The sequence below is a fragment of the Carcharhinus amblyrhynchos genome, chromosome 23 (assembly GCF_965287045.1).
Source record: "Carcharhinus amblyrhynchos chromosome 23, sCarAmb.v2.hapA, whole genome shotgun sequence".
In the NCBI taxonomy this organism is placed as follows: domain Eukaryota; kingdom Metazoa; phylum Chordata; class Chondrichthyes; order Carcharhiniformes; family Carcharhinidae; genus Carcharhinus; species Carcharhinus amblyrhynchos.
This window is the reverse complement of record NC_137346.1, coordinates 38,574,455-38,600,556: the sequence shown is the minus strand read 5'-3', so window position 1 is coordinate 38,600,556 and position 26,102 is coordinate 38,574,455. Positions and strand designations below refer to the sequence as shown.

At 46.1% G+C, this 26,102-nt stretch overlaps 1 protein-coding gene across 1 annotated transcript in view; it reads right to left on the bottom strand.

Annotated features, from left to right (window-relative positions):
- Positions 1-26,102, bottom strand: part of clip2 (CAP-GLY domain containing linker protein 2) — a 123,806-nt gene that overhangs the window by 60,393 nt on the left and 37,311 nt on the right. The window contains exon 4 of the mRNA XM_080210731.1: positions 4,926-5,470. Coding sequence (XP_080066857.1) covers positions 4,926-5,470 — 545 coding nt within the window. The remainder of the gene's footprint in view (positions 1-4,925; positions 5,471-26,102) is intronic.

Sequence of the window (26,102 nt, the reverse complement as noted above, 5' to 3'; positions counted from 1 at the left end):
GCTGCAGACAACAAAGGTATTCAGGAACAGGTTGGAGGTTTATTGCCGGAGAGAAATTGGAATATAAGTGGCAGTCTCTGCCAATGTCAGGGGGGTGTCTGCCCACAATATAATAATTACTGATCAGCAAGGTCACCTGGCCATCCTCAGGCTGCAGGACAACTTGCTCATAAGTGAGAGGTTACCATAGGTTCATAGAATCCCTACAACATCAAAAGAGGCCAGTCGGCCCATTGAGTCATGCCAACCATAATCTCACCCAGGCCCTATCTTTGTAACCCCATGTATTTACCCTGCAAATCCCCCTGACTTTAAGGGGCAATTTAGCATAGCCACTCAACCTAACTCACGCATCTTTGGAGCTAGTTAGTAAGGCTAATCGTGGGAGGGCAGTTTGCTTTTCCCAGTGGAGCCCCAGTGGATCGCAGTGGGTGTTGAGAGATGGTGCAGAGGCCCAGAGGAAGCCTCCTGGTTGCAGTCTGTGAGCAGTGATTCAGACAGGATCAGAGACCTTCCAGCATGGCCGGGTTCAGCAGCAACGGCAGCTCACCCTCTGTGGAGGTGTCCCAGGCTGCTGAGTGTGTGTGGGGAGGTCCCAGGCAGATCTCCGTGCGTAGGGGGGATGGGGGCCCAGGCTTCTGTGTGTGTGTGTGTGTGTGTCCAAGGCTGTCCAGTGTGCGTGGTGGTCCCAGGCTGACTGTGTGTGTGTGTGTGTGTGTGTGTGTGTGTGTGTGAGTGAGTGAGTGAGTGAGTGAGATGGTGGTGGGGGGGGGGGGGGGGGCGGGCGGGGAAGAGCGGAAATCCTAGGTTGCCCGGTGTGTGTGTGGGAGTCCCAGGCTGTCCGGTGTGTGTGAGGGTCCCAGGCTGACGTATGCGTGAGAGAGACAGACAGATGGGGGAATCCTAGGTTGCCTGGTGTGTGTGAGGGTGTGTGTTTGGGGGTCCCAGACTGTCCAGTATTTTTGTGGGGGTCTGTGTTTGGGGGTCCCAGGCCACTCTGCCTGAAGCCACAGGATGCTGCCAATGACGTACTGATGTCCAGCACATTTCACATCAACCCTTTGCAGTTTTGTGAATCACTGAAATATTTTTCTAATCTTTTTGGCAGATTAAATCAATGAGACAGCGAATTATCTCCAGCTTTTATCAACTCCAGTCCAAAACTATCTGTTGTTATGTATATGAGATTATAAGAAACAGGAGCAGGAGCAATCCATGTTGCCTGTCCAACCTGCTCCACTGTTCAATGTGATCAGACAGATCTTAGCTTTCAACATTACTTTGCTTCCCGCTCTCCATATCCCTCAGTTTCCCCAGAGCTGAGTTTAGCTTAGCTGATATTAGCTGAGTTTTTGGACTAATGGGCTAGCAATAATATGCAGTTCACCCATACGCTCTTGAGTATCTGTCATTGCCTAAACACTATCATCCCTTTAAGGAACATTTCCCAATCCATCATAGACAACTAACACCCCACACTATTGCAGCCTCCATTACGATTCAGGACCCTGGTCTCAGAATCAACTATATCACTCGCCTCCCCAGCCTCTCCGTGAACTTTCGCTGTACAGTCTCGTTCCGTAAGTATAGAGACCAAAATTGTACAAAGTATTTCAGGTGCGGTCCCATTAAAACCCTTCACATCAGTAGCAAGTCTCCCTTATGCTTGTATTCCAATTTCCTTGCAATGAATGTCAATTGCCTCCCTAATTGCTTACTGCACTTGCATGCTAACCTCCTGCCTTCCTCAGTATACTAAGTTCCTCGGAACATTAACAAGTTTCACTCCTTTTAAAAATGATTCTGCTTTGCTATTCTTACGACCAAAATAAATAATCTCGCACTTGCTCATATTATACTTCTATCTACCACACTGTTGTCTACTCACTAAACCTGTCTATATCGCTTTGCAGTTTTTGTGTCTTCCTCATAGCTTTACACTCTCACCTACCTTTGCACATTCAGCAAACAGAAATATTACTCTATGTCTCTTTGTCCAAGTAATTAATATAGATTATAAAGACCTGCAGTCCCAGCCCTGAACCATACAGCATGCCACTGGTTACAGCCTGCCCACTTGAAAATGCCTCATTTATTCCTACTCTAACCAAAAAGAAAAGGCTGTAAGGTTGCTTGGCTGCTTACACAATAGTGTGGAAAAGATACTAGCTCTGACGATATGGAATCTGTACAGGTAGAACTCAGAAACAAGGGACAAAAAAAATGTTAGTTTTATTCAGGGGGGTTGTATACAGACCCCCCTGGGCTATAGTGGTGATGTTGGAAATGGCATTAAACAGGAAATTAGAGATGCATGTGATAAAGGAATATCTGTAGTTATATCTGCACGTAGATTGGGCAAATCAAATTAGTCACAATACTGTAGAGGAGGAATTTCTGGAGTACATACAAGATGGTTTTCTGGACCAGAACGTTGAGGAACCATTTCTATATCCTAGACTAGGTATTGTGTAATGAGAAAGGAATAATAGTCAGTCTAGTTGTTCAGGATCCCTTGGGGATGAGCAATCATAACATGATAGAACTCTTCATCAAGATGGAGGGCGACATAGTTGATTCTGAGACCAGGATCCTGAATCATAATAAAAGGAGACTGCAATAGCGAGAGGTGCGAGTTGTCTATGATGGATTGGGAAATGTTACTTAAAGGGATGACAGTGGATAGGCAATGACAGACACTCAAGAGTGTATGGGTGAACTGCAACAATTGTTCATTCCCTTCTGGCGTAAAAGTGAAATGGGAAAGCTGGCCAAACTATGGTTTACAAGGGAAATTAGAGATTAGTATTAGAGCCAAGGAAGGGGCAGACAAATTGGCCAGAAAGACAACAGATCTGAGGATTTGAAGAAGTTTAGAATTTGGCAAAGGAGGACCAAAGGATTGATTAAGAGAAAATAGAGTATGAGAGTAAGCTTGCAAAGAACATAAAAACTGACTGTAAAAGTTTCAATAGGAATGTGAAGAGAACCACAGTGGTGAAGATAAATGGAGGTCCCTTATAATCAGAAAGAGAGGGATTTATAGTGAGTAATGAAGAAATGGCTCACTAATTAAATGTACATTTCACAAAGGAGGATACAAATAACATTTCAGAAATGTGGATGAACACAGGGTTTAGAGAGAGGGAGAAACTGAAGGATAACTAGATTAGTAGATAAACGATGTTGGGATTGAGGCCCAATAACTCCCCAGATTCTGATAATCTACATCTCAGAATATTTAATAAAGTGGCCCTAGAAATGATGGATGTATTGGGGGTAACTTCCATGATTCTATAGACTTTGGAAAAGTTCCTACAGATTGGAAGATAGCTAATCTAATCCCAATATTTAAAAAGGAAGGTAGAAAGAAACAGGATAATATAGACCAGTTAGCCTGATGTGGATTGTGGGAAAAGTGCTGGAGTCCACTATATAATATCTAATGGCGGGTCACTTGGAAAACAGCGACAGGATCAGAACGAGTCAGCATGGATTTACAAACGGGAAATCATGCTTGGTAATCGACTGGAACTCTTTGAGAATGTAACTGGTAGAGTTGATGACGCGGGAGTCAGTGGATGTGGTTTATTTGGACTTTCAGAACGCGTTCGATAAGGTCCCACATGAGAGATTAGTGTGTAAAATTAAAGTGCTTGGAATTGCGGGTAGTGTATTGAGATCGATGGAAAACCGGTTGGAAGACAGGAAACAAAGAGGAGGAATAGACAGGTCTTTTTCCAAGTGGCAGGCAGTGACTAGTGGGGTGATGCAGGGATCAGTGCTAGAATCCCAGTTATTCACATTACATATTAATGATTTAGAGGAGAGAATGTATTATCTCCAAATTTGCCGACCATATAAAGCTGGTTGGGAGGGTGAGCTGTGAGGAGGATGTAGAGATGCTTCAGCAGACAATTTGGACAAGTTGAGTTAGTGGGAAAATGGATGGCAGATGCAGTATAATGCGGATAAATGTGAGGGTATCCACTTTGGTAGCAAAAACAAGAAGGCAGATTATTATCTGAATGGCTATAAATTGACAGAGGGAAATGTGCAATGAGACTTGGGTGTCCTTGTATACCAGTCACTGAAGGTGAGGGTGAGGGTGCAGGTATGGCAGGCAGTATGGTAGGTTAGCCTTCATAGTGAGAGATTCGAGTACAGGAGCAGGAATGTCTTGCTGCAATTATACATGGTGTTGGGAAGGCCACACCTGGAATACTGTGTGCCGTTTTGGTCTTTTTATCTGAGGGAGTGCAGTAAAACTTTATCAGATTGATTTTGCAATGATGGGACTGATGTATGAAGAGAGATTGAGTCAGTTAGGATTATAATTCCTGGATTTTAGAAAAGGGGGGAGGAAATCTCAAAAGGAACCTATAAAGCTCTAATAGAACTAGGCAGGGTAGATGCAGGAAGGATGTTCCCGATGGTGGGGGTGTCCAGAACCAGGGGTCACAATCTGAGATGAGGAGGAATTTCTTCATCCAGAGAGGTATTAAGCCTGTGGAATTCACTATCACAGAAAGCATCTGAGGCCATAAAGGAGTTAGACATCGCTCTTGGGGCAAAGGGGATCGAGGGATATTGGAGAGGGCGGGGAAGGAGGGATCGGGCTGTTGAGTTGGATGATCAGCCATGATACTGAAGAATGGCAGAGCAAGCTCGAAGGGCTGAACGGCCTCCTCCAGTTCCTCATTTCTATTTTCCCTGGAATTTCAAAGTCTAAGAGATGATTTGATTGGAGTTTCTAAGGCGGACAGATGAGGTAGATAGATATCAATTATTTTCACTGGTTGGAGAGTTCATTTGCCCTAACACTCCATCCTCACTGTTAAACCCAATCCAGCGGGGCTGTAAACAACAACTCAGACAGCCCAGCGCTGCTGAATATCAGACAGGATCAGAATAAAAGAACTTACCAGAACTCGATCACCACATCTCAAGTCTTTGTCCCCTTTCTTCACGGATCCGCTGTCAGACAGGTTCGATCCTGACTCATTCCCAGTCTTCATGGAACTGTTCAGAATGCTTTCCCGCAGAGGGATTGTGCAGTTGATGCGTTGGGTCGAGAGTGGAGGGGTGGCAGTGCCATGGGAGGCCGGGACTGGAAACGTTACCGAGTCTCCGGAGAGGGCATCGCTTCCAGCGCCATCACTTGAGGGATGGAGTGCCAGCTTCGAGGGCCTGGTGAAAATGCCTTGCAATGGCCCGCACTCAAAGTACCGCACACCCCCGACCGAGCCATCATTCTTACCCACCGGTTCATCGAGGACCACTCCTGCCCACTTGCCAGGAGCAAACTGCGTTTCTCCCAGGAATTGTATGATGCCGGGCTTCACGCCATTCACCCAGATACGATCCCCAATGGCAAAGTCCCCAATGTAGTCATCGCCCACCTCGGTGCTCTTTGATGCCAACTTGTCACTTGGCGTGGGAGCTGAAGATTGTTTGTGCAAAGGGGAACCTAAAAAACCAGCGGGGAGAGAGAGGAGCTGATTAGTCTGAGGGACAATTCAATTACCATCTCACTTTCATATCGATACAATTTAATAACCAGTTGTTCATCTCATGTGTAGCTGATGTATCTAACAGTACAGCTAGTGCACAAGGAAATCACAACATGCACAACACAACAGACAGTAAATAAAGCAGTCTATTGGAATGCTGGACTACGTGAATAAATGAAATTATGCACTTCATTTCCGTAGTAATATGCAATGGAAGCTCTGAACTCAGCAACAATGGGTGGGCACTGTGGTGATGCAGGGTGCCAAGGAGAAATGAGGACCAGGAGTGCTCCTCGGTAAGAGAAGGGCATGAACAGATGTATAACAGCATGAAGGAAGAGGAATGTTAGAGATCCTATTCAAGAGAGGCAAGTCACGATGGTGGGACACCTCAGAAGTTAAACACTGGGGATAGGTGTTGGGAGGTAGAGGGTGGCAATTTTTCTAACAAAAGGGAGAGTTGGGGGAGATAGAGCAGTCCAGACGATTATAGAAACATAGAAAATAGCAGCAGGAGGAGACCATTCGACTCTTCGAGCTTGCTCCACCATTCATTATTATCATGGCTCATCATCCAAGCCAATAGCCTGATGCTGCCTTCCTCCAAATCCTTTGCTCCCCTTCATTTCAAGAGCTATATCTTACTGCTTCTTGGAAACTTTTAATGTTTTGGCCTCAGATGCTTTCTGTGGTAGCGAATTCCACAGGCTGACCAATGAAGTAGAAAGGGTTGAAAGCTTGTATCCTGAAAATGTGACCCCTGGTTCAGGACACCCCCATTATCAGGAACAAAATTGTCCATGGTTAGGGAGTAAATTACCAGCAAGACCATCCCATCTAGAAAACATTCCAGTAACTATGTCTGAGTTGCAGTGACCTTAGTCTACGAGAGGACAAAGCTGCTGGAACTAAGTTGTGGTAAATGGAAAGAGGATAACAGAAAACCCTGATAGATATAAAAATATATACAGCAGATAAATAAAATTTCTGATTAGAAAGCCTAAAGTTTATTTATTAGTCACAGTTTGTTGTCCATGGAGGGCAGTTGAGAGTCAACCACATAGCTGTGGCTCTGGAGTCACATGTAGGCCAGACTAGGTAAGGATGGCAGATTTCCCTCCCTAAAGGACATTAGTGAACGAGATGGGTTTTTCCGACAATGGTTTCACGGTCATCAGTAGATTCTTAGTTCAAGATACTTTTTATTGAATTCAAATTCCTTCATCTGCCGTGGCTGGATTTGAACCCAGGTCCCAGCCGAGTTTCTGGATTAATAGTCTAGCGATAATACCACTAGGCCAATCATAGAAAGCAGTTTCCAGCCAATCATTTTATTTCACTAATGGAATATTTGAAGTGTAGGATGCTGCTTTAACTGGTTTCAATGTCCCGATTTGCAACGCGTGATTAGTATGATTGCCTACTCGTTGGCAACAGTGTTACTGCAGGACACAATGTGACTTGGTGCCAGATTTAATCCATGATTGGGGCAATGGAAACCCCCATCACGCTGGTCGCTCGATCGTCATGGGTTAGCTTTTTTATTGGAGGGTCAGTGTCAAGAGCCTGCTTTCAGCCTCAACTGCAAAATCTGGACCATTGTTCCAAGAGTAACAACACTGCAAAAACCCTTTACTGAAGGAGTCAGTGACTGTACAAGGCAGGGATGGAAATATTCATGAATATGACAGGGGATAGGATGGCATGGTCAACCACATCTGCAGAAAATCAACGAGGGACAGTACACCATGGTCACAGAGGAGCCAGAGTGTGTGGAGTTTGCACATTCTCCTCGTGTCTGCGTGGGTTTCCTCAGGGTACTCTGGTTTCCTCCCACAGCCCAAAGATGTGCAGGTTAGGTTGATTGGCCATGCTAAGAAATTGCCCCTTAATGTCCAGGATAGCGGAGGTTATAGGGATAAGTGTGTATAATATGTAGGGATATGGGGGTAGGGCCTGGGTGGGATTGTGCTTGGTGCAGACTTGATGGGCCGAAGGTCTTCTTTCTGCACTGTCGGGTTCTAATGATTCTAGAGAATCCCCACGGTGCAGAAAGAGGCCATTCGGCCCAATGAGTCTACACTGACTCTCCGAAAGAGCATCCCATCCAGGCGTCCCTCCCAGCCACACCCCTGGGACTTATCAAGGTGCGAGAGGAAACAAATGAGTCAAAGTTGAGGGAGGAGATCAAAATCTCAGTGAAGGAGGTGAGCATTGAGAAGGAGTCTTAAGGGGAGGTTGTGGGCTGAAATAGGTGGAGGCACGGCGGCACAGTGGTGAGCACTGCTGTCTCACAGCACCAGGGAGCCAGGTTCAATTCTGGCCTTGGGTCGCTGTCTGTGTGGAGGTTGCACATTCTCCCCGTGTCTGTGTGGGTTTCCTCTGGGTGCTCCGGTTTCCTCCCACAATCCAAAGATGTGCGGGTTCGGTTGATTGACTATGCTAAATTGACCCTTACTGTCCGGGGTATCAGCAGGGTAAATATGTGGCGTTATGGGGATAGGCCTGGGTAGTGCAGGCTTGATGGGCTGAATGACCTCTTTCTGCACTGTAGGAATTCTATGAGAGGCCGATGAGGTTTAGAGGGGGACCCGCACTGTGGGTCACTGCCTCTACTCATTTCTCTTAAAACACGAGATGAAACAATTTTCTCATCAGTACAGAGCTACACTGAAGCCTCTTTCTAACAGTCTTCACTCAGGATTTCCCAGAAGTGAATCACTCTATTGAGTTTTAATGTGGAGGTTGATGTCATCACATCTGGAAGCTGTGCTGCACAGCTGTCTTGCACTCTGAGACTTACACGTCAGCACACACCACATGGCCACATCCTCATGTGCTGCAGACTCTGAATAGTGTGCCTGTGGATAGCACCAGCTCCCCCCCTCCCCCCCCGGTTCTTCAACTACAGCAGCGGCACAGCAGAGATGGGCCCTGTTGGTAAAACAAAAGCTGCAGTCGTCCATAATCTCAAACACACCTGTAAACGAACAAGACATGACCGAACCAGTGGCTGAGCCGTTTAGGATGTTGAACTAGCTTCTAAAGATAGCTTCAAGCTGCAGGAAGCCATAGCATCTCCCCGACTCAGTAACCATGGCAACGGTGAGGGAGGGCGGGAGGAGAGTAAACATCCAAATTGCAAAACTGCTCCTTATTCCTTCAAGACTGAGTCATTTGAGGAGAAGCGGCAGTTCCAGGAAATATTCCTCTATACTCTGTCTCTCCAACACACGTAGCGGAATTCCAATTCTGTTCCCATTATTCCCAGAGCACAAAAAACCCGATTCAAATTACCCCAGGCAGTGAGTTCCAGATTCCCCTCACTCTGCGAGTCAAATCTTCACATCCCCAGGAGTCTAAATCTCCTGCCCCTTACCTTAAATCTACACCCCCCCACCCCTGTCGGTTATTGACCCGTCTACTAAAGGGGAAATAGTTCCTTCCTATCTATCCTACGTGCCTCCTAATTTTGTACATCTCGATCATTTCCCCTCAGCCTTCTCTGCTATCAGGAAAACCTCAGCCTATCCAGGCTCTCTTCATTGCCGTAATGGTCCAGCCCAGGTGAAGTTCCTCCGCACCCTCTCAGCTGCAATTCCTGTCTGACTGGATTCGATTTCATTCCGCCTTGTCCTGCACTAACCTTTTCCCCTGCAGTGACATTCAGTGACTGCTGGTCAGTCACCTTTCACCTTTTTACAGTTAAAGTTTACAATATCGCATCCAATCAAGCTCAGAGATTGAGAGTTAATCCACTCAGAAGCAAGCTCAGAGACATGGACACCAAGTTTCAAAGTTAGGTTTGATTGGTTAGAAGGCAGCTTCTACCTCACTTCTTTCAATTTCCTCTCAGTCCCTTTCTAAGGTATCACTTCTCGCTTTTGGTCTCATGCCAGACAGCAAGGTCAGGAGGAAGAGAAGCCAGACCCTTCCTACTCCTCTCCTGACTTTTCATCCTCAGGACTGAGTGGGGAGAATCCTAACAGATTGGATTAAGACAGAGGCAGTCTCATTCAGTGACTGTCTTAGTCTGAACTAATGTCAGCATAGAGGGTTCAAACCCAGAGTTCCTTATGGTACAGGAGTCCAGTGATATTTACCCACTCCATCATTTTTAAATCTAGCTTTTCTGTATTTGTCACAGAGATTTACAAGAGGCCCTTCAGCCCATTGTGTCTACGTGAACCGATCTAGCACCGATCTATTCTAACCCCATTTTCCAGCACTTGGTCCATAACCTTGTATATTATGGCATTTCAACTGCTTATCGAAATGCTTCTTAAAGACTGTGAGGATTCCCACCTCTACTGCCCTTTAGAATCAAAGAATTCCTACAGTGCAGAAAGAGGCCATTCATCCCATCGAGTCTCCGACAGACCATCATTCCCAGGCCCAGGTCCCACCCTATCCCCGTAACCCCATGCATCTACCCCACTAATCCCGCTAACTTATACATCTTGGGACACTAAGGGGCAATTTATCATGGCTGATCTACCTAACCTGCACATCTTTGGACTGTAGGAGGAAACCAGAGCACCCAGAGGAAACCTATGCAGACACAGGGAGAACGTACAAACTCTACACAGACCGTGACCCAAGGCCAGAATTGAACCTGGGTCTCTGGAGCTGTGAGGCAGCAGTGCTAACCACTGTGCCATTATGCCGTAGTGAGTTCTAGATTCCCACCATCCTCTGGATGAAACAATCTTTCCTCAAAACCCCTCCAAATCTACTGCTCCTTACCTTAAAGATTGGAAGGCACGGTGGTTAGCACTGCTGCCTCACAGCACCAGGGACCCGGGTTCAATTCCCAGCTTGGGTCACTGTCTGTGTGGAATCTGCACAATCACCCCATGTCTGCATGGGTTTCCTCCCAGTCTGAAAGACGTGTTGGTTAGGTGCATTGGCCATGCTAAATTCTCCCTCAGTGTACCCAAACAGGCACCAGAGTGTGGCAACTAGGGGATTTTCACAATAACTTCATTGCAGTATTAATGTAAACCTGCTTGTGATACCAACAATCTCGATCATGTCCCCCTCAGTTTTCTCTGCTGTAAAGGAAAACAATCCCAGCCTTAACCAGCCTTTCTTCACAGCTGAAATGCTCCAGTCCAAGCAACATCCGAGTGAACCTCCTCCGCAAGCTTTCTAATCATATCCTTCCGATAGTGTGGTGACCAGAATTGCACACAGAAATCCAACTGTGGCCTAACCAGTGTTTTCCCCAGCCTCTCTCACTCCACAAGCTGTGTCCAATCCAGCCCCAAGTTGTCTGAGCTAAGTTAGAAAGCTTACCTTTGAGGAAGGGGGCGTTAGTACAGGCGTGCATTGCTGCTGTCTGTGGCTAGGATTGTCTAACAGGCTGCATTTAGGCCACTTCAATACTCTGTGCCGCTCACACACCACCAGACAACCTGCTTGTTATGAGACCGTAATTTTATACCAGGACAAAATATTCCAAAACACTAAGCCATTTCCTCTCCAGATTCCTCTGCCTTGTGTCATACTGGAGCTTATTCAATGTTAGAGAGAAAAAATATCAGTGGGGGAGGGGAGAATTAAACCAGACAACTTGCTTCCAGTAGCCTGCCTTGTAAATAAAAAATTATAAAATTCAATTTTTCCATTAAACGGGATGACCAATGAATGAAGTTTTACATTTCTAAACGCAAAAGATTTGCATTTATATAGCAGCTTAACAAACACCATAGAATCCCGACAGTGCAGTAGGAAGCCGTTCGGCCCATCAAGTCTGCACCAACCACAATCACACCCAGGCCCCATCCCCCTAACCCCATGTATTTAGTCTACTAATTACCAAGACCAGGGTCAACTTAGCATGGCTAATCATTTCAGACTGTGGGAAGAAACCGGAGCACCCGGAGGAAACCCACGCAGACACGGGGAAAACATGCAAACTCTACACAGTCACCCGAAGCTGGAATTGAACCTGGGTCCCAGGCGCTGTGAGGCAGCAGTGCTAACCACCGCGCCACCGTGCCAAGAATCTCAAAGAAGTGTAGACAATGTTGCAGCCAATAAGAACATACAAAGAACAACAAAAAGGGGATGACTTTCAGTCCCAAAGGCTCTCTCCACCATTCACTAGGACCATGTCTAACATCATCGCAGCCTTAATTCCACTTTCCTGGTTCCTCCAGAACCCTCGACACGCACACGGGAAACTCTCCCAAAGACTCGCACACGGGAAACTCACATAAAGACAGTGTGAAAATTATCACAATCTCTTTTTTTTTGTGATGCTGATTGAAAGATAATTATTGATGAGGATTCTGGGGGATAACTCCCCTGTTCTTTCCAGGAGCTCTATGATCTTTTACACTCGAGCAGACAGATGGAGTCTCAGTTTAACATCTCATCTGAAAAACAGACCATGATGTTGAGATGCCGGTGTTGGACTGGGGTAGACAAGCTGAGAGGTCACACAGCACCAGGTTATAGTCCAACCTTTGAAATCACAAGCTTTCGGAGCACTGTTCCTTAATCAGGTGAGTGGAGTGAGGTGCACAGACACAGAATATATAGGCACAGTGACAATAGCCCATCACTGACAGGTAATCAAGAGTGTCAAAGAATAAGTACAGATAGTGTAGTGCAGTGCAGGCCAGCTCAATATCAAGTCTTCACAAGTAATCCCAGGTGCGAGTAGACAAATGCAAGCAGTTAAGTATAATCAGTATGCGTAAAGTGTCAACAGGCTGTATAACAAATGAAGGGATGACCTAAGCACCGAAAATCTAAGGCAGAGAGATAATTACAATCAAAGAGTGAAATGGTGCTAATCACTACGCAAACTAATTCAGGCAGCGAGATCATCACCCGTGATCAAGGAGTACATGGTGCCAAAACAGGACACTCAGGGAGATTTCTCCCCCACAGAACAGCATGGTGGGATTTCATGTGGAGTCACGTGAACCTGAGATTGAAGCCGTCCTCACATGTGCAGAACTTGTCTATCAGTTTCTGCTCAGCGACTCTGCGTTGTCGTGGTTGTCAGCTCCGATCAGCCTGGAAGATCGGAGGCTGAATGGCCGTGACTGCTGACACGTTTCCCGACAGGAAGGGAACACTCCTGCTTGGTGACTGTCGTGCAGTATCTATTCATCCATTTGTCGTAGTGTCTGCATGGTTATACTGATGTACCAAGCCTTGGGACATCCTTTCCTGCAGCGTATCGGGTAGACAATGCTGGCCGAGTCACACGAGTATGAACACTGTACCTGGTGAATGGTGTTCTGGTGTGAGATGGTGGTATCTGTATCGATGATCCGGCACGTCTTGCAAAGGTTGCTGTGGCAGGGTTGTGAGGTGTCACGTTTACTGTTCCCCTGAAGGCTGTGGACAATGGTCTGTTTGAGATTAGGCGGTTGTTTGACCGTGAGTAGTGGAGATGCAGGGATGGCCTTGGCGAGATGTTTGTCTCCGTCGATGACACGCTGAAGGCTCCAACAAACTTGGCATAGTTTCTCCGCTCTGGGGAAGTACTGGACGACAAAGGGTACTCTGTCGGTTGTGTTCCATGTTTGTTTCCTGAGGAGGGTATTGCAGTTTTTGCTGTGGTGCGTCGGAACTATCGATCGATGAGTTGTACATCATATCCCATTTCTGCAAGGGCATCTTTCAGCCTCCGCAGGTATCCATTGCGTTCCTCCTTTTCTGAGCAGAACCTGTGCATACGGAGGGCTTGTCCATAGGGGATGGCTTCTTTAACGTGTTTAGGGTGGAAGCTGGAGAAGTGGAGCATCGTGAGGTTATCCATGAGCTTGAGGTACAGTGAAGTGCTGAGGTGACCGTCCTTAATGGAAATGCGTGTGTCCAAAAGTGCAACCGATTCTGGAAAGTAGTCCATGGTGAGTCTGATGGTGGGATGGAATTCGTTGATGTCATCGTGTAGTCATTTCAGTGATTCCTTGCTGTGAGTCCAAAGGAAAAAAAATGTTGTCTATGTATCTGATGTACAGTGTTAGTTGGAGGTCCCATATGGCGAAGTCATCTTGTTCAAACTTGTGCAGGAAGATGTTGGCATATTGAGGTATGGATTTGGTCCCCACGGTCATTCCACGTGTCTGAGTGAAAAACCAGTTGTTGAAGGTGAAGACATTGTGATCCAGGATGAAGCGGATAAGTTGTAGAATTGCGTCTGGAGATTGGCAGAATTCCCAAAGCCTCATTTGCTTGGAGAATTCCTGTGTGTCTGCTGTGAGACTGATGGGGTCCATTTTGGTGGTGGGACAGAAATTGAGCCCTCGGCTGAGCACCTCAATTTCATCTGGTTGAAGGATGCAGTCAGACAAATTGACGATGGACTTCCCTGAGGTGGTACCAGCTTCAGCCGTGGTACTGGAAGAAGCTTGGCTGCTGCCGAGTTTCTCAAGTTTCTTATTCTTTGCGTGCAGGTACGTGGCATAGTTCTGTTGCCTCATCTGCTTGGCGGTGTCCTACAGCTGGTCTGCTGCGTCCTGAGCGCAGGCTGAGAGTATGGACCTGATTTTGATTTCGAGGTTGTGACATCGAGCTGGTGCATGAGGCAGTTGAGGAGTGGGAGCGATGGCAAAGTCTCTCAGCCTGGCCTATTTTGTAGGTTGACTTGAGTGGCTTCGTGATCTGTAGTGCTTTGGGAATCTTGTTTGCTTTCTCACATCTCTGTAGAAACATGATGTCTGTGTTGATACGCGTGATTTTTTCAGATGCCCTTAACTGTGATCTCGGGTTCAGTTCACTCTACAGGTAGCCCCACCATGCTCTTCTGTGAGGGAGGAATCTCCCTAACTATCCTGTTTGGACACCACACACACCTTGATTAAGGATGATGATCTCTCTGCCTGAAATGGCTGCATAGTGTTTAGCACCATCTCACTCTTTAGAATAAAATAGAACAGATACAGTACAGGCCATTCGGCCCTCAATGTTGTGCCGAGTTTTGTCCGAAACCAAGATCAAGCTATCCCACTCCCTATCATTCTGGTGTGCTCCATGTGTCTATCCAATAACCACTTGAAAGTTCCTGAAGTGTCCAACTCCACTATCACAGCAGGCAGTCCATTCCGCACCCCAACCACTCTCTGAGTAAAGAAGCTACCTGGAACACCCCTCCTATATCTCCCACCATGAACCTTATAGTTATGCCCCCTCGTAACAGCTACATCCACCTGAGGAAATAGTCTTTGAACATCCACTCTATCAATCCCCCTCATCATCTTATAAACCTCTATTAAGTCGCCTTTCATCCTCCTCTGCTCTAAAGAGAAAAGCCCCAGCTCCCTCAACCTTTCCTCATAAAACCTACCCTCCAAACCAGGCAGCATCCTGGTAAGTCTCCTCTGCACTCTCTCCAATGCTTCAACATCCTTCTTATAATGAGGTGACCAGAACTGCACACAATATTCCAAATATGATCTCACCAAGGTCCTGTACAGTTGCAGCATAACCCCACAGCTCAAACTCAAACCCCCTGTTAATAAACGCTAACACACCATAGGCCTTCTTCATGGCTCTATCCACTTGTGTGGCAAGTGATCAGAGATCTGTGGATATGAACTCCAGGATCTCTGTTTCTCCACAATCTTCAGAACCCTGCCGTTGACCCTGTAATCCGCATTCAAATTTGTCCTACCAAAATGAATCACCTTGCACTTATCAGGGTTAAACTCCATCTGCCACTTTTCGACCCAGCTCTGCATCCTATCAATGTCTCTTTGCAGCCAACAACAGCCCTCTACCTCATCCACTACTCCACCAATCTTGGTGTCATCAGCAAATTTACTAACCTACCCTTCAGCCACCTCCTCCAGTGATTGATAAAAATCACAAATAGCAGAGGACCCAGCACTGATCCCTGTGGTACACAGCTGGTAACTGGCCTCCAGTCTGAAAATTTTCCATCACATCCTCTGTCTTCTGAGATAGCCAGTTACTTATCCAATCGGCCAAATTTCCCTCTATCCCACATCTCCTTACTTTCTTCACGAGCCTAGCATGGGGAACCTTATCAAGCACCTGACTAAAATCCACGTATATGACATCAACTGCTCTACCTTCATCTATGTATTTAGTTATCTCCTCAAAAAATTCAATCAAATTTGGGTGGGAAGACTTATCCTTCATGATTCCGTGTTGACTATCCTGGATTAAACTGCATCTTTTCAAAATGGTCATAAATCCTATCCCTCAGGACCTTTTCCATTAACTTACCGACCACCGAAGTAAGGCTCACTGGCCTATAATTACCAGGGTCATTCCTATTACCTTTCCTGAAGACAGGAACAACATTCGTCACTCTCCAGCCCTCTGGCATTATCCCCGCGGACAGTGAGGATCCCAAAGACCAAAGCCATGAACTCTGCAATCTCATCCCTTGCCTCCCAAAGAATCCTAGGATATATCCCATCTGGCCCAGGGGACTTATCTTTAATTGACTGTAATTATCTCTCTGCTTTACTTTATTGGTTCTTAGGTCATCCCTTCATTTGTTATACAGCCTGTCAACACTTTATACATTAACTGCTTGCATTTAGCAATTCACACTCGGGATTACTTTTAGTCTGGGTATTAAGTCGGCCTATACGGTCTGTACTTTTCATTTGAGATCATCCTTAATCAAGGTGTGTGTGGTGTCCAAACAGGACAGTTAGGGAGATTCCTTCCTCACAGAACAGCATGGTGGGGCTACATGTAGAGTGACATGAACCTGAGGTCACAGTTAAGGGCATCTGAAAAAATCGCGCATATCGACACAGACATCATGTTTCTACAGAGATGTGAGAAAGCAAACAAGATTCCCAAAACACTAAAGATCACTCTTGATTATCTGTTAGTGTCACTCTGCTTATATATTCTGTACCTGCGCACCTCACTCCACTTCACCTGATGATGGAGCAGCGCTCCGAAAGCTTGTGATTTCAAATAACCTGTTGGACTTTAACCTGGTGTCCTGTGACCTCTCACCTTGTCCAAAGATGCACAATCATTTAATTGTTAATGTATAGAAGACCATGTGGCCTATTGTGACTGCACCAGCCCCTGCCAAACAAGTACCCTGACATACTGCCATTCTCCTGCCCTTTCCCGATACTCCCGCACTATTCTAATAACCACCTCATGTTCTCTTGAATGCCTCAGCAGCCTCTCCCATCCTGCTCTGATCTGTGCGTTTTGCTCAATCTTGCTGGGTTTAAAACTCAATGGCTTCTTCCTTCAAAATCTACACATTTGAAAATCTTCTGCTTATTCACTATTTGGGGTGGCACAGTGTACAGTGGTTAACACTGCTGTCTCACAGCGCCAGGGATCTGGGTTCAGTTCTGGCCTCAGGTAACTGTTTGTGTGGAGTTTGCACATCCTCCCAATGTCTGCGTGAGTTTCCTCCCACAAAGTCCAAAGATGTGCAGGTTAGATGGATTGGCCATGCTAAGTTGCCCCTTAGTGTCCAAAGGTGTATAGGTTAGGAGTATTAGCGATGGGAAATGTGTGGTGTTGCAGGGATAGGGCAGAGAGAGGGCCTGGGTAAGATACTCTGTCAGAGAGTTGGTACAGATTTGATGGGCCGAATGGCCTCTTGTGCACTGTAGGGATTCAATGAATATTGTTTCTGGGGAAAGGAACCTTTTTAATTTGAGGTACCCAACATGAGCATCACGCTGCCTCCGATATGGTGCAGATTAAACCTAAACGCTGTCTCTGAACAATGTGCCAGAGGCCATTCTTCAGGATCTAACTATCCCCCATCCCCTCCCCATTTCCCAGAAGCATTGTGGAAATCATCGGGAAGATTCATTCCTTCATGTATCAATGTGAGCAGCTATGGAAATTATTTAGTCATTACAGTGAGCTGACCTCTCAGAGATTGACAATATATGTCTGGTTAGTGACGTGGGCCGCTGCCCATTCCAATTGAGACTTCCTGGACTGATTTCGTATCGACTCTTACAGTGAGCGGATAGCGGCAAATTTCACCCCATCCATCTGGACTGGACTCGGCAGGTCACAGGGCTAAAATAGTCGTGTCAAATCCACCCCATCACTCAGGCCCATTGTCCTATACTCCACACATCAACCTGACAAAGCCACTACAACCTGTCATATACAAGCTTGAGAACATATCTCTGCATCATTGTCCTTAAAAAAAAACACTCAAGGTTCTTTATGAGAAGTGTCAGCTGTTCCCAGTAAAGCTGAATTTACAGAGTCATTCTGAATCGCTTCACTGAGTTCAGTAATAGGCAATGCTGCTTGCATACATTGTGAGGGCTGGAATTATTACACACTGATGGTTATTGTGTAACCAGAGACCATCTTTAACCTTGCAGCCTCAGAGCTTTATCGCTCCTGTTCTACCCTAGGTCTTCCCTCCAAAGAGTGAGAATGGGAGGCCCAATAAATGCAGAGGGGACACATTGTCACTCCTCACCACTAATCACAAACAGGGAATGGAATGGAGCTGCGGCATTTTACCAGGATGGACACAGCGCAGGGGCGGAAACAGCTGCCTTCACCGGACATTCTTCTCCCGTTTCTGCTGTCCTCCTCTTTAAAGCAGCTTTATGTTGGCCGATTCAGCAACGTGACTGGGTTTGAGTGACATGCTGAGTGATTCTGACAGCCTGGGTTCAATCCCTGTCCCGACCGAGGAAGCTGATCGAAGGCCTGGCTTCTCGCCTCAGCCGCATAGCGGTTAGCTCTGCTGTCTCACATCACCACAGACGGGGGTTCAATTCCCAGCTTGGAGTCAGTGTCTGTGCATGTTCTCCCCGCGTCTGCATGGGTTTCCTCCAGGTGCTCCAGTTTCCTCCCACAGCCCAAAAGACAGGCAGGTTAGGTGCATTGACCATGCTAAATTCTCCCTCAGTGTACCTGCTGGAGTGAAGCAACTAGGGGATTTTCACAGTAATTTCATTGCAACATTAACGTAAGCCAACTTGTGACACTAAGAAATAAACTTTAAACTTGCTGAGTGGCATCCCTCAGACTATTATTTAATCAAGTGTCAGAAACAGCTTTCAGAGATTACCTTTCCCTGGCCGTGATTAATTATATTTACACACAGATGCGAGTGTTTTCATTGCAGAGCGATTGGGTCAATTGAAGTAACTCAGCAGCAGTGTGTGTTACAACGGAAGAAAGTTGCTTTATTTCTGACAAGCCCCAAAGGTTCAGGTCTCACTCACTCAATTCACCCTCACTGTCTCACACACAAACACGAGATGCTTTTCAAGGCAGCGCGGTCAGAGTGCAGGTCAAATTGAACTCATGTCTTTATTCAGGCGAGGGCCCATTCTTTTTCAGTTGAGTTGATGTTCTGCTTGGAAGTAAAGCATTTGAAAAGCTGGGAGTTTTCTGTGGGAGATCTGTCACAGTTTGTTTTATTCTTTCACAGGATGTGGACATCACTGGCCAGACCTGCATTTATTGCCCATCCCTAATTGCCCTCTGGAAGGTGGTGGTGAGCTGCCTTCTTGAACAGCTGCAGTCCCTGAGGTGCAGGTACACCCACAGTGCTGTTAGGGAGGGAATTCCAGGACTTTGACACTGCAGCAACAAAGGAACAGTGATGTTTCCACGTCTGGATGGTGAGTGACTTGGAAAGGAATTTCTAGGCGATGGTCTTCCCAGGTATCTGCTGTCCTTGTCCTTCTAGATGGTTGTGGATTTGGAAGGTGCTGCCTAAGGAACCTGGGTGAGTACCTGCAATGCATCTTGGAGATGGTACACACAACTGCCAATGTTTGCTGGTGGTGGAGGAAATGGATTTTGAAGGTGGTGGAAGGGGTGCCAATCATGTGGGCTGCTTTGCCCTGGATGGTGTCGAGCTTCTTGGGTGTTGTTGGAGCTGTACTCACCCAGATAGGTGAGGAGTATTCCATCACACACCTGACTTGTGCCTTATTGATGGTGGACAGACTTTGGGCAGACTGGAGGTGAATTACTCACTGCAGGATTCCTTGCCTCTGACCTGCTCTGGTAGCCATAGTATTTATATACCTGGGTCAATGAGTTTCTGGTCAATGGTAGCCCCCAGAATATTAATAATGACATAAGAATTAGGAGCAGGGGTAGGCCATCTGGCCCCTTTGAGCCTGCTCCACCATTCAGTAAGATCATGGCTGATCTTCTCTTGACTCAGCTCCACTTGCCCGTCCCCTCATCATAACCCTTAATTCCTTTACTGTTCAAAAATCTATCTAACTTTGCCTTAAATACATTCAACGAGTAGCCTCAGCTGATTCATTGGGCAGGGAATTCCACAGATTCGCAACCCTTTGTGTGAAGAGGTTCCTCCTCAACTCAGTCCTAAATCTCCTCATTTTGAGGCTATGCCCCCTAGTTTTAATTTCACCCACCACTGGAAACAATTTCCCTGCTTCTATCAGATTATTTCAGGGAATAGATATGTTTCTATAAGATCTCCCCTCATCCTTCTAAATTCCAATGAGTTTGGCCCCAGTCTACTCAGTCTCTCCTGATAAGCCAACTCTCAACTCCAGAATCAACCTAGTCAATCTCCTCTGCACCCTCTCCAGTGCCAGTATATCCTTTCTCAAGTAAGGGGACCAAAACTGTACACAATACTCCAGGTGTGGCCTCACCAGCACTTTATACAGCTGCAACATAACCTCGCTGCTTTTAAACTCCATCCCTCTAGTAATGAGAGACAAAATTTAATATGCCTTCTCAATTACCTGCAAACCAATTCCTTGAGGTTCCTGCACAAGGACACCCAGGTCCCTCTGCACAGCAGTATGCTGCATTTTTTTAAACCATTTAAATAATAGTCCATTTTGCTGTTATTCCCACCAAAATGGATGACTTCACATTTACCAACATTGTGCTCCATCTGCAGACCCTCGCCCACTCAAACTATCTAGGTCCCTTCCAGCGTCTTCTGCACACTTTGCTTTTCCACCCATCTTAGTGTCATCAGTGAACTTTGGCCCCCAACTCCAAATCATCTTTGTAAATCGTAAACAATTGCAGTCTCAACACTGATCCCCGAGGCACACCACCAGTCACTGATCACCAACCAGTAAATCATCCATTTACTCCCACTCTGATGTGGAGATGCCAGCATTGGACTGGGGTGGGCACAGCAAGTAGTCTCACAACACCAGGTTAAAGTCCAACAGGTTTATTTGGTAGCATAAGCTTTCAGAATGTCGCTCCTTCTTCAGGTGAGTGCAGGATTTTTGGTTCACAAACCCAGCACATGTAGACACAAACTCAATTACAAGATAACGGTTGGAGTGCAAGTCTTAAAAGGTAATCAAGACTTTACAGGTGCAGACAATGAGTGGAGAGAGGGTTAAGCACAGGTTAGAAAGGGGTGGATTGTCTGAAGGCAGGGCAGTTAGTGAGATTTGCAAGTGCAGGCAAGTCGTGGGGGTTACAGAAAGTGTGACATGAACTCAAAATCCTGGTTGAGGCCATCCTCATGTGTACGGAACTTGGCTATCAGTTTCTGCTCGGCAATTCTGCATTATCGTGTGTTTTGAAGGCTGCCTTGGAAAACGCTTACCCGAAGATCAGAGACTAAATGCCCTCGACTGCACCCTGCGGCAGCAGGTCACGCGGCGCCGCACCCTGCAGCAGATCACTCTGCATTGCGCCCTGCATAAAGCGTGCCGGGCTCGCTGAAGAGTTTTAAGTTGAGATTTAGATGAATTTAAATAACGTGCAAGAGGCTGACCTGGCTGAAAATCTGACTCTTGTACAATTGTGAGAGCCAAGAAATCGGGCGCGATTCAATTTCTCGACTCTCGCACGATTTCTGTCCGTAATCTGCATTTAAAGCTGCCAGCCCCATCCAATCAAACAACCCAAAGCAGCTGCACACTGCACAGTGAGCACCAATACAACACCAAAGAGAAGGTCTAATCGGAGGAAGTTTCAACTCATCCCAGATTGAAAGTCGGACAAGTGGTCTGGTAACACGGAGGCATCAAGGGAAATTCTGGGGAGATGGTGGCAATGTGGCAGTGTGACTGGGTTGGTAATCCTGGGGCCCGTCGTATTCTGGGCTCAAATCCCACCACAACAGTGGGGGCATTTAAATTCAATTAATAAATCTGGAAATATAAAGCTGCAGTGCTGTTGACCATGAAACTATCATTGATTATTGTAAAAACCCATCTGGTTCACTAATGTCCCTTTAAGGAAGGGAATCTGCCATTCTTACCTGGTCTGGCCTACACGTGACTCCAGAGCCACAGCAATGTGGTTATCTCTTAACTGCCCTCAGGCAACTAAGGAAGGGCAATGAAATACAAACTTGTGAATTCGGAGCAGGAGTAGGCCATTCGGCCCCTCAAGCCTGCTCTGCCATTCAATAAGATATGATTCTAACAAAAGCCTACATTCCTGCCTACACCCAATAATCTTTCATTGCCTTGTTGATCAAGAATCTCTCTCGTTCTGCCTTGAAAATATTCAAAGGCTCTGCCTCCATTGCCTTCTGATGAAGAGAGTTCCAGAGACTCTCAATCCTCTGAGAGACAAAAATTCTCCTCATCTCTGTCTCAAATGAGAGACCTTTATTCTTAGACAGGTACCCCAAGTTCTAGATTCCCTGACAAGGGAAAACTACCCCCCCTCCACGGCCTATCATTACCCCTCAGGATCTGAAAGGTTCCCTTCAATCACCTCTTAGTCTTCTAAACTCTCGTGGATACAAACCTAACGTCAACAATCTTCCCTAATACAACAACCCCCCATTTCGTAAACCTTTTCTGAGCTGCTTCTAACACATTTACATCTTTCCTCAAATAAAAGACCAATAGTGCACACAATATTCCAGATCTAGTCTCACCAATGCCCTGAACAAATGAAGCATAACCTCAATACTTTTGTAATCAATTCCCCTCATAATAATCAGTAACATTCTATTAACAGATGCTGGCTTAGACAGTGACACCCACATGCCATGAAAGAATAAATGCTGTGTGTATCATTAGCAGACATGAAATTAGACCTCGTGGGTTGAATGTTACAGGGTGGGGATCATATTGCTCAAGCTCCCATTACCCTGTGCATGGCCTTGGATGTTGGGGAGCTGCTCGCGGTGAGGGCGGAGCTGCTCGCGGTGTTATGGCAGAAACCCAATGATAAAACTGGTAGTAAAACAGTAGACATACACATTGTTAACATGGATGTGATGATTAAGGTGGTGGAAGAAAAATGTAACAGAGTAATGCAAATATGCTAGTAATGTGATAGCGGGACAGAGACAGTGTTATTGAATGGAATTTGCATGAATAAACCACCTTGTCTCCGTTCCTGAAGCAGAGTTGTTAAAAAGAGACAACCAGTGTATTAGCAGGTCGTGCAGTAAGATGCTGAGGGACATGCTCAGTGACATGATGCTCTGGTCTTAGTGATGTGTTTTCACACAGAGGCTGGTATATCAGTCAGATCGCACTGGGGAGTACAATTGCTTGTTGGTGTTTAGCAATGGAAGTAGGCTGTAGTTACATGGAAAGAGTCCGTGGGCAGAGTTCCGCTGCCTCTCCCACATGGAGGAGGTCATTGAGCAATTGTTTCCTGCTGAAGTTTACTCAGTCACAGTCGTGCTGTCAGCAGTCGATGATCCACAGTCTTCGATGGAATCATCTTTCCTCAATTTAGGATCCACTGAGAGCCAGCTTCAATTGGACAACAGCTTCAGTCAATCATGGTGGAGAGATGTCCAGTGCTGAAACACAGTGACGGACACTGAAAATAATCCCTTTTGCAGTAGACTTTGAGGATAGCAAATGAGTATCCAGTCGTAGAATCCCTACAGTGCAGAAGGCCATTCAGCCCATCGAGCCTGCATGATCACAATCCTACCCAGGCCCTATCCCCAAAACCCTGCTAATCCCCCTGACATTAGGGTCCATTTAGCATGGCCAATCAACCTAACCTGCACGTCTTTGGACTGTGGGAGGAAACCGGAGCATCCGGGGAAAACCCACATAAACATGGGGAGAACGTGCAAACTCCACACGGACAGTGACCCAAGTTGAGAACTGAACCCAGATCCCTGGCGCTGCGAGGGAGCAGTGCTAATCACTGCGCAACCGTGCTGCCCCAAACTGAGCTGTCACAAAGTCTTGCATGTAGGCATCACCTGATACCTTTGACAGACATTGATTTTTACTCGAGTTTGCTCCTCGAGAGTCTCGCGATGTTTCACTACATTACACACAATGTTGAAATGCCGGTTTGTTGTTTCTGAATGAAATAAGTTTCCTGTGACTACAGCAGATAAATCCTTGGCACCGATATATGGGTACCAGCATTACTTTAAAGATAACAGTAACATTTCTCTGTGTCCATGTCACACCATCAGTCAAAAGAAAACTTGCACCTTTCACTACTTCAGAATGTCCCAGAGCACACTGCAGTCAATGAGGAACTTTTTGAGGATTGTTTACTATTGTAAAATTTTTTAAAAATGCAGCCAATTTACACACAGCAAGTCCCTGTAATAATGACAGATTATCTGTTCTTGCTTTAGAGATGGTGGTTCGGGGTTAATATTGGCCAGTGATTTTCAATATTACCCCAGTGGTATTTTACATCTGACAGAGAAGGGGGGAGGAAGAGAGGGAGGGAGGGAGGAAGGAAGTGGGGGGTAGGCAGTGAGGAAGTGGGAGAGAGAGGAAGAGATGTGGGGAGGAAGGCAGAGAGGGAGGGAAGAAGGAAGTGGGGGAAAGGAAGGAGGGATGGGAGGAGGAAGGAGGGACCTCATCCCAGTTGAACATCTCATCCAAAGGACAACACCACTAACAGTGTAGCATTTACTCAGTACTGAAGAGTTAGTTGAGATTCCACCATAGAATCATAGGCAGAGAATCCCCATAGTGCAGGAGGCGGCCATTCGGCCCACTGAGTCTGTACCAGCTTCCCGGCAGAGAATCTTATCCCGGTCCCATCCCTGTAACAATGTCAGTTAACTGAAAGGTAAACCAAGCGGATAGCTTCAGATTGCTCTTTGAGATGCCTAGCAGGGTCCCATCATATCAATGAGTATTGTGCTGACCGTCATTGAACATTCCCAATGCATCGCAGTTCTTACAGTCTCTGTGTCCCAGACTGCATACTGTAGTCTCCTCACATGTGGCTCTTCTACCCGTGTTTCGGATTTTTTTGCGGCACAAGTTATTACTCAACAACTGCAACAAACTGTATTGCTGCAAAGCCTTTTAAATAATCAAACATCCCAAAGCATAAATTAACACGGAGCTATATGAGGAGTTCCAAGGGAAGGCAACCCAAATGCTTGGTGGGTTTTAAAGAGTTTAAAGGAACAGACAGATATTCTAGCGCTTCGGCCTGAGAAACCTAAAGGAATATGTGCTGACACAGAAAGAAATTGGATTGTGTAACAGAGCAGAATGGAGGAGTGCAGAGATCTCAGTGCACTGGAGGAGGTTTCAAATAGAGGGAATGGTGAGGTTGGGTGTCGATTTGAAAAGTAGGATGAGATGTATGAAAATACGTTGCCACACCCAGGAATCAATGTTGGTCAGTGAGGAGGAGGGTGAGGAGGGATTAATTATAGGACAGGGTGGGAATTAGGATATGGGTAGCAGAGTTTTGGATGATCTGCTGTTTATGGAAGGTTGTTAACCAGACAGTACAGCGTTGGAATAATCACATTACCCATTGCAAGTCACGCATCCATATTGGGTCTGTGTACTCTCTGGCCGCCCTATCCCCTTCTCACTGTAATCTGCCCACCTATGCCCAACACACCTATCCTCTCTGATCACTATTCATTGCTGAGGTAGTACATCACAGCCAGAGAACTCATTAACTCCTCCTATACTAGCTTTGAGCTGGAGTAAGGTCCTTTCAGATTAACTAGGCAGGCACTGCATGAGTTTCTCATCAATAGCCTTCACAAGTCAGCTTTTCCTTGCTCAATTTACTAACTCAGTTGTGCAGTGGAAAGATTGAGAGAGCAGCCCTGTCCACTCGTGTCTGCCTTTTCAATAACCCTATTGAGCACAGGAAGATGAAAGAATATCAATTTGGCAAAATTGTTGCGTTTTAACCACAAAATCCCAGGCCGTTGACCACAGAGAGTTGAAGCCAACTGCGCTTCCCTCAGTGTTTTGCCTTGAAGGGATGGCAGCATGATATCAATGGAAAGGAAGTGTGTCACGCGAGCCAGTCTTAGTTTTACTTTCGCTTTTGAGCAGAGCACGCGCACCGCTCTGCTGCTGATGTTTCCAGTCTTTGTACCTTTGTATAAATGTTCCCACGCTCCTGGTCTAAATGAATGAAACCGCAATGTGTTGACACAATCCCTTGTGAGTGATTGGTGTCTTCACGTCATTTATAAAAACATGACAAGCGTAGCAAGGCATCCTAGCCCAAATCTCGTAATGGAGGAGTTCTTTGAAAATAGCACTCAAAATCATAGTGGCTGTGGACAGAGTAGATAGGGAGAGACCATTCCCGATGGAGGGAGGTTGAGAACCAAAGGGCACCATTTTAAGGCAAAAAAAAAGGGAAAGAGGAAATGTGAGAAATTTTTAGAATCTGAAATGCATTACCCGGGAGTGTGGTGAAAGTAGAGTCATTCAA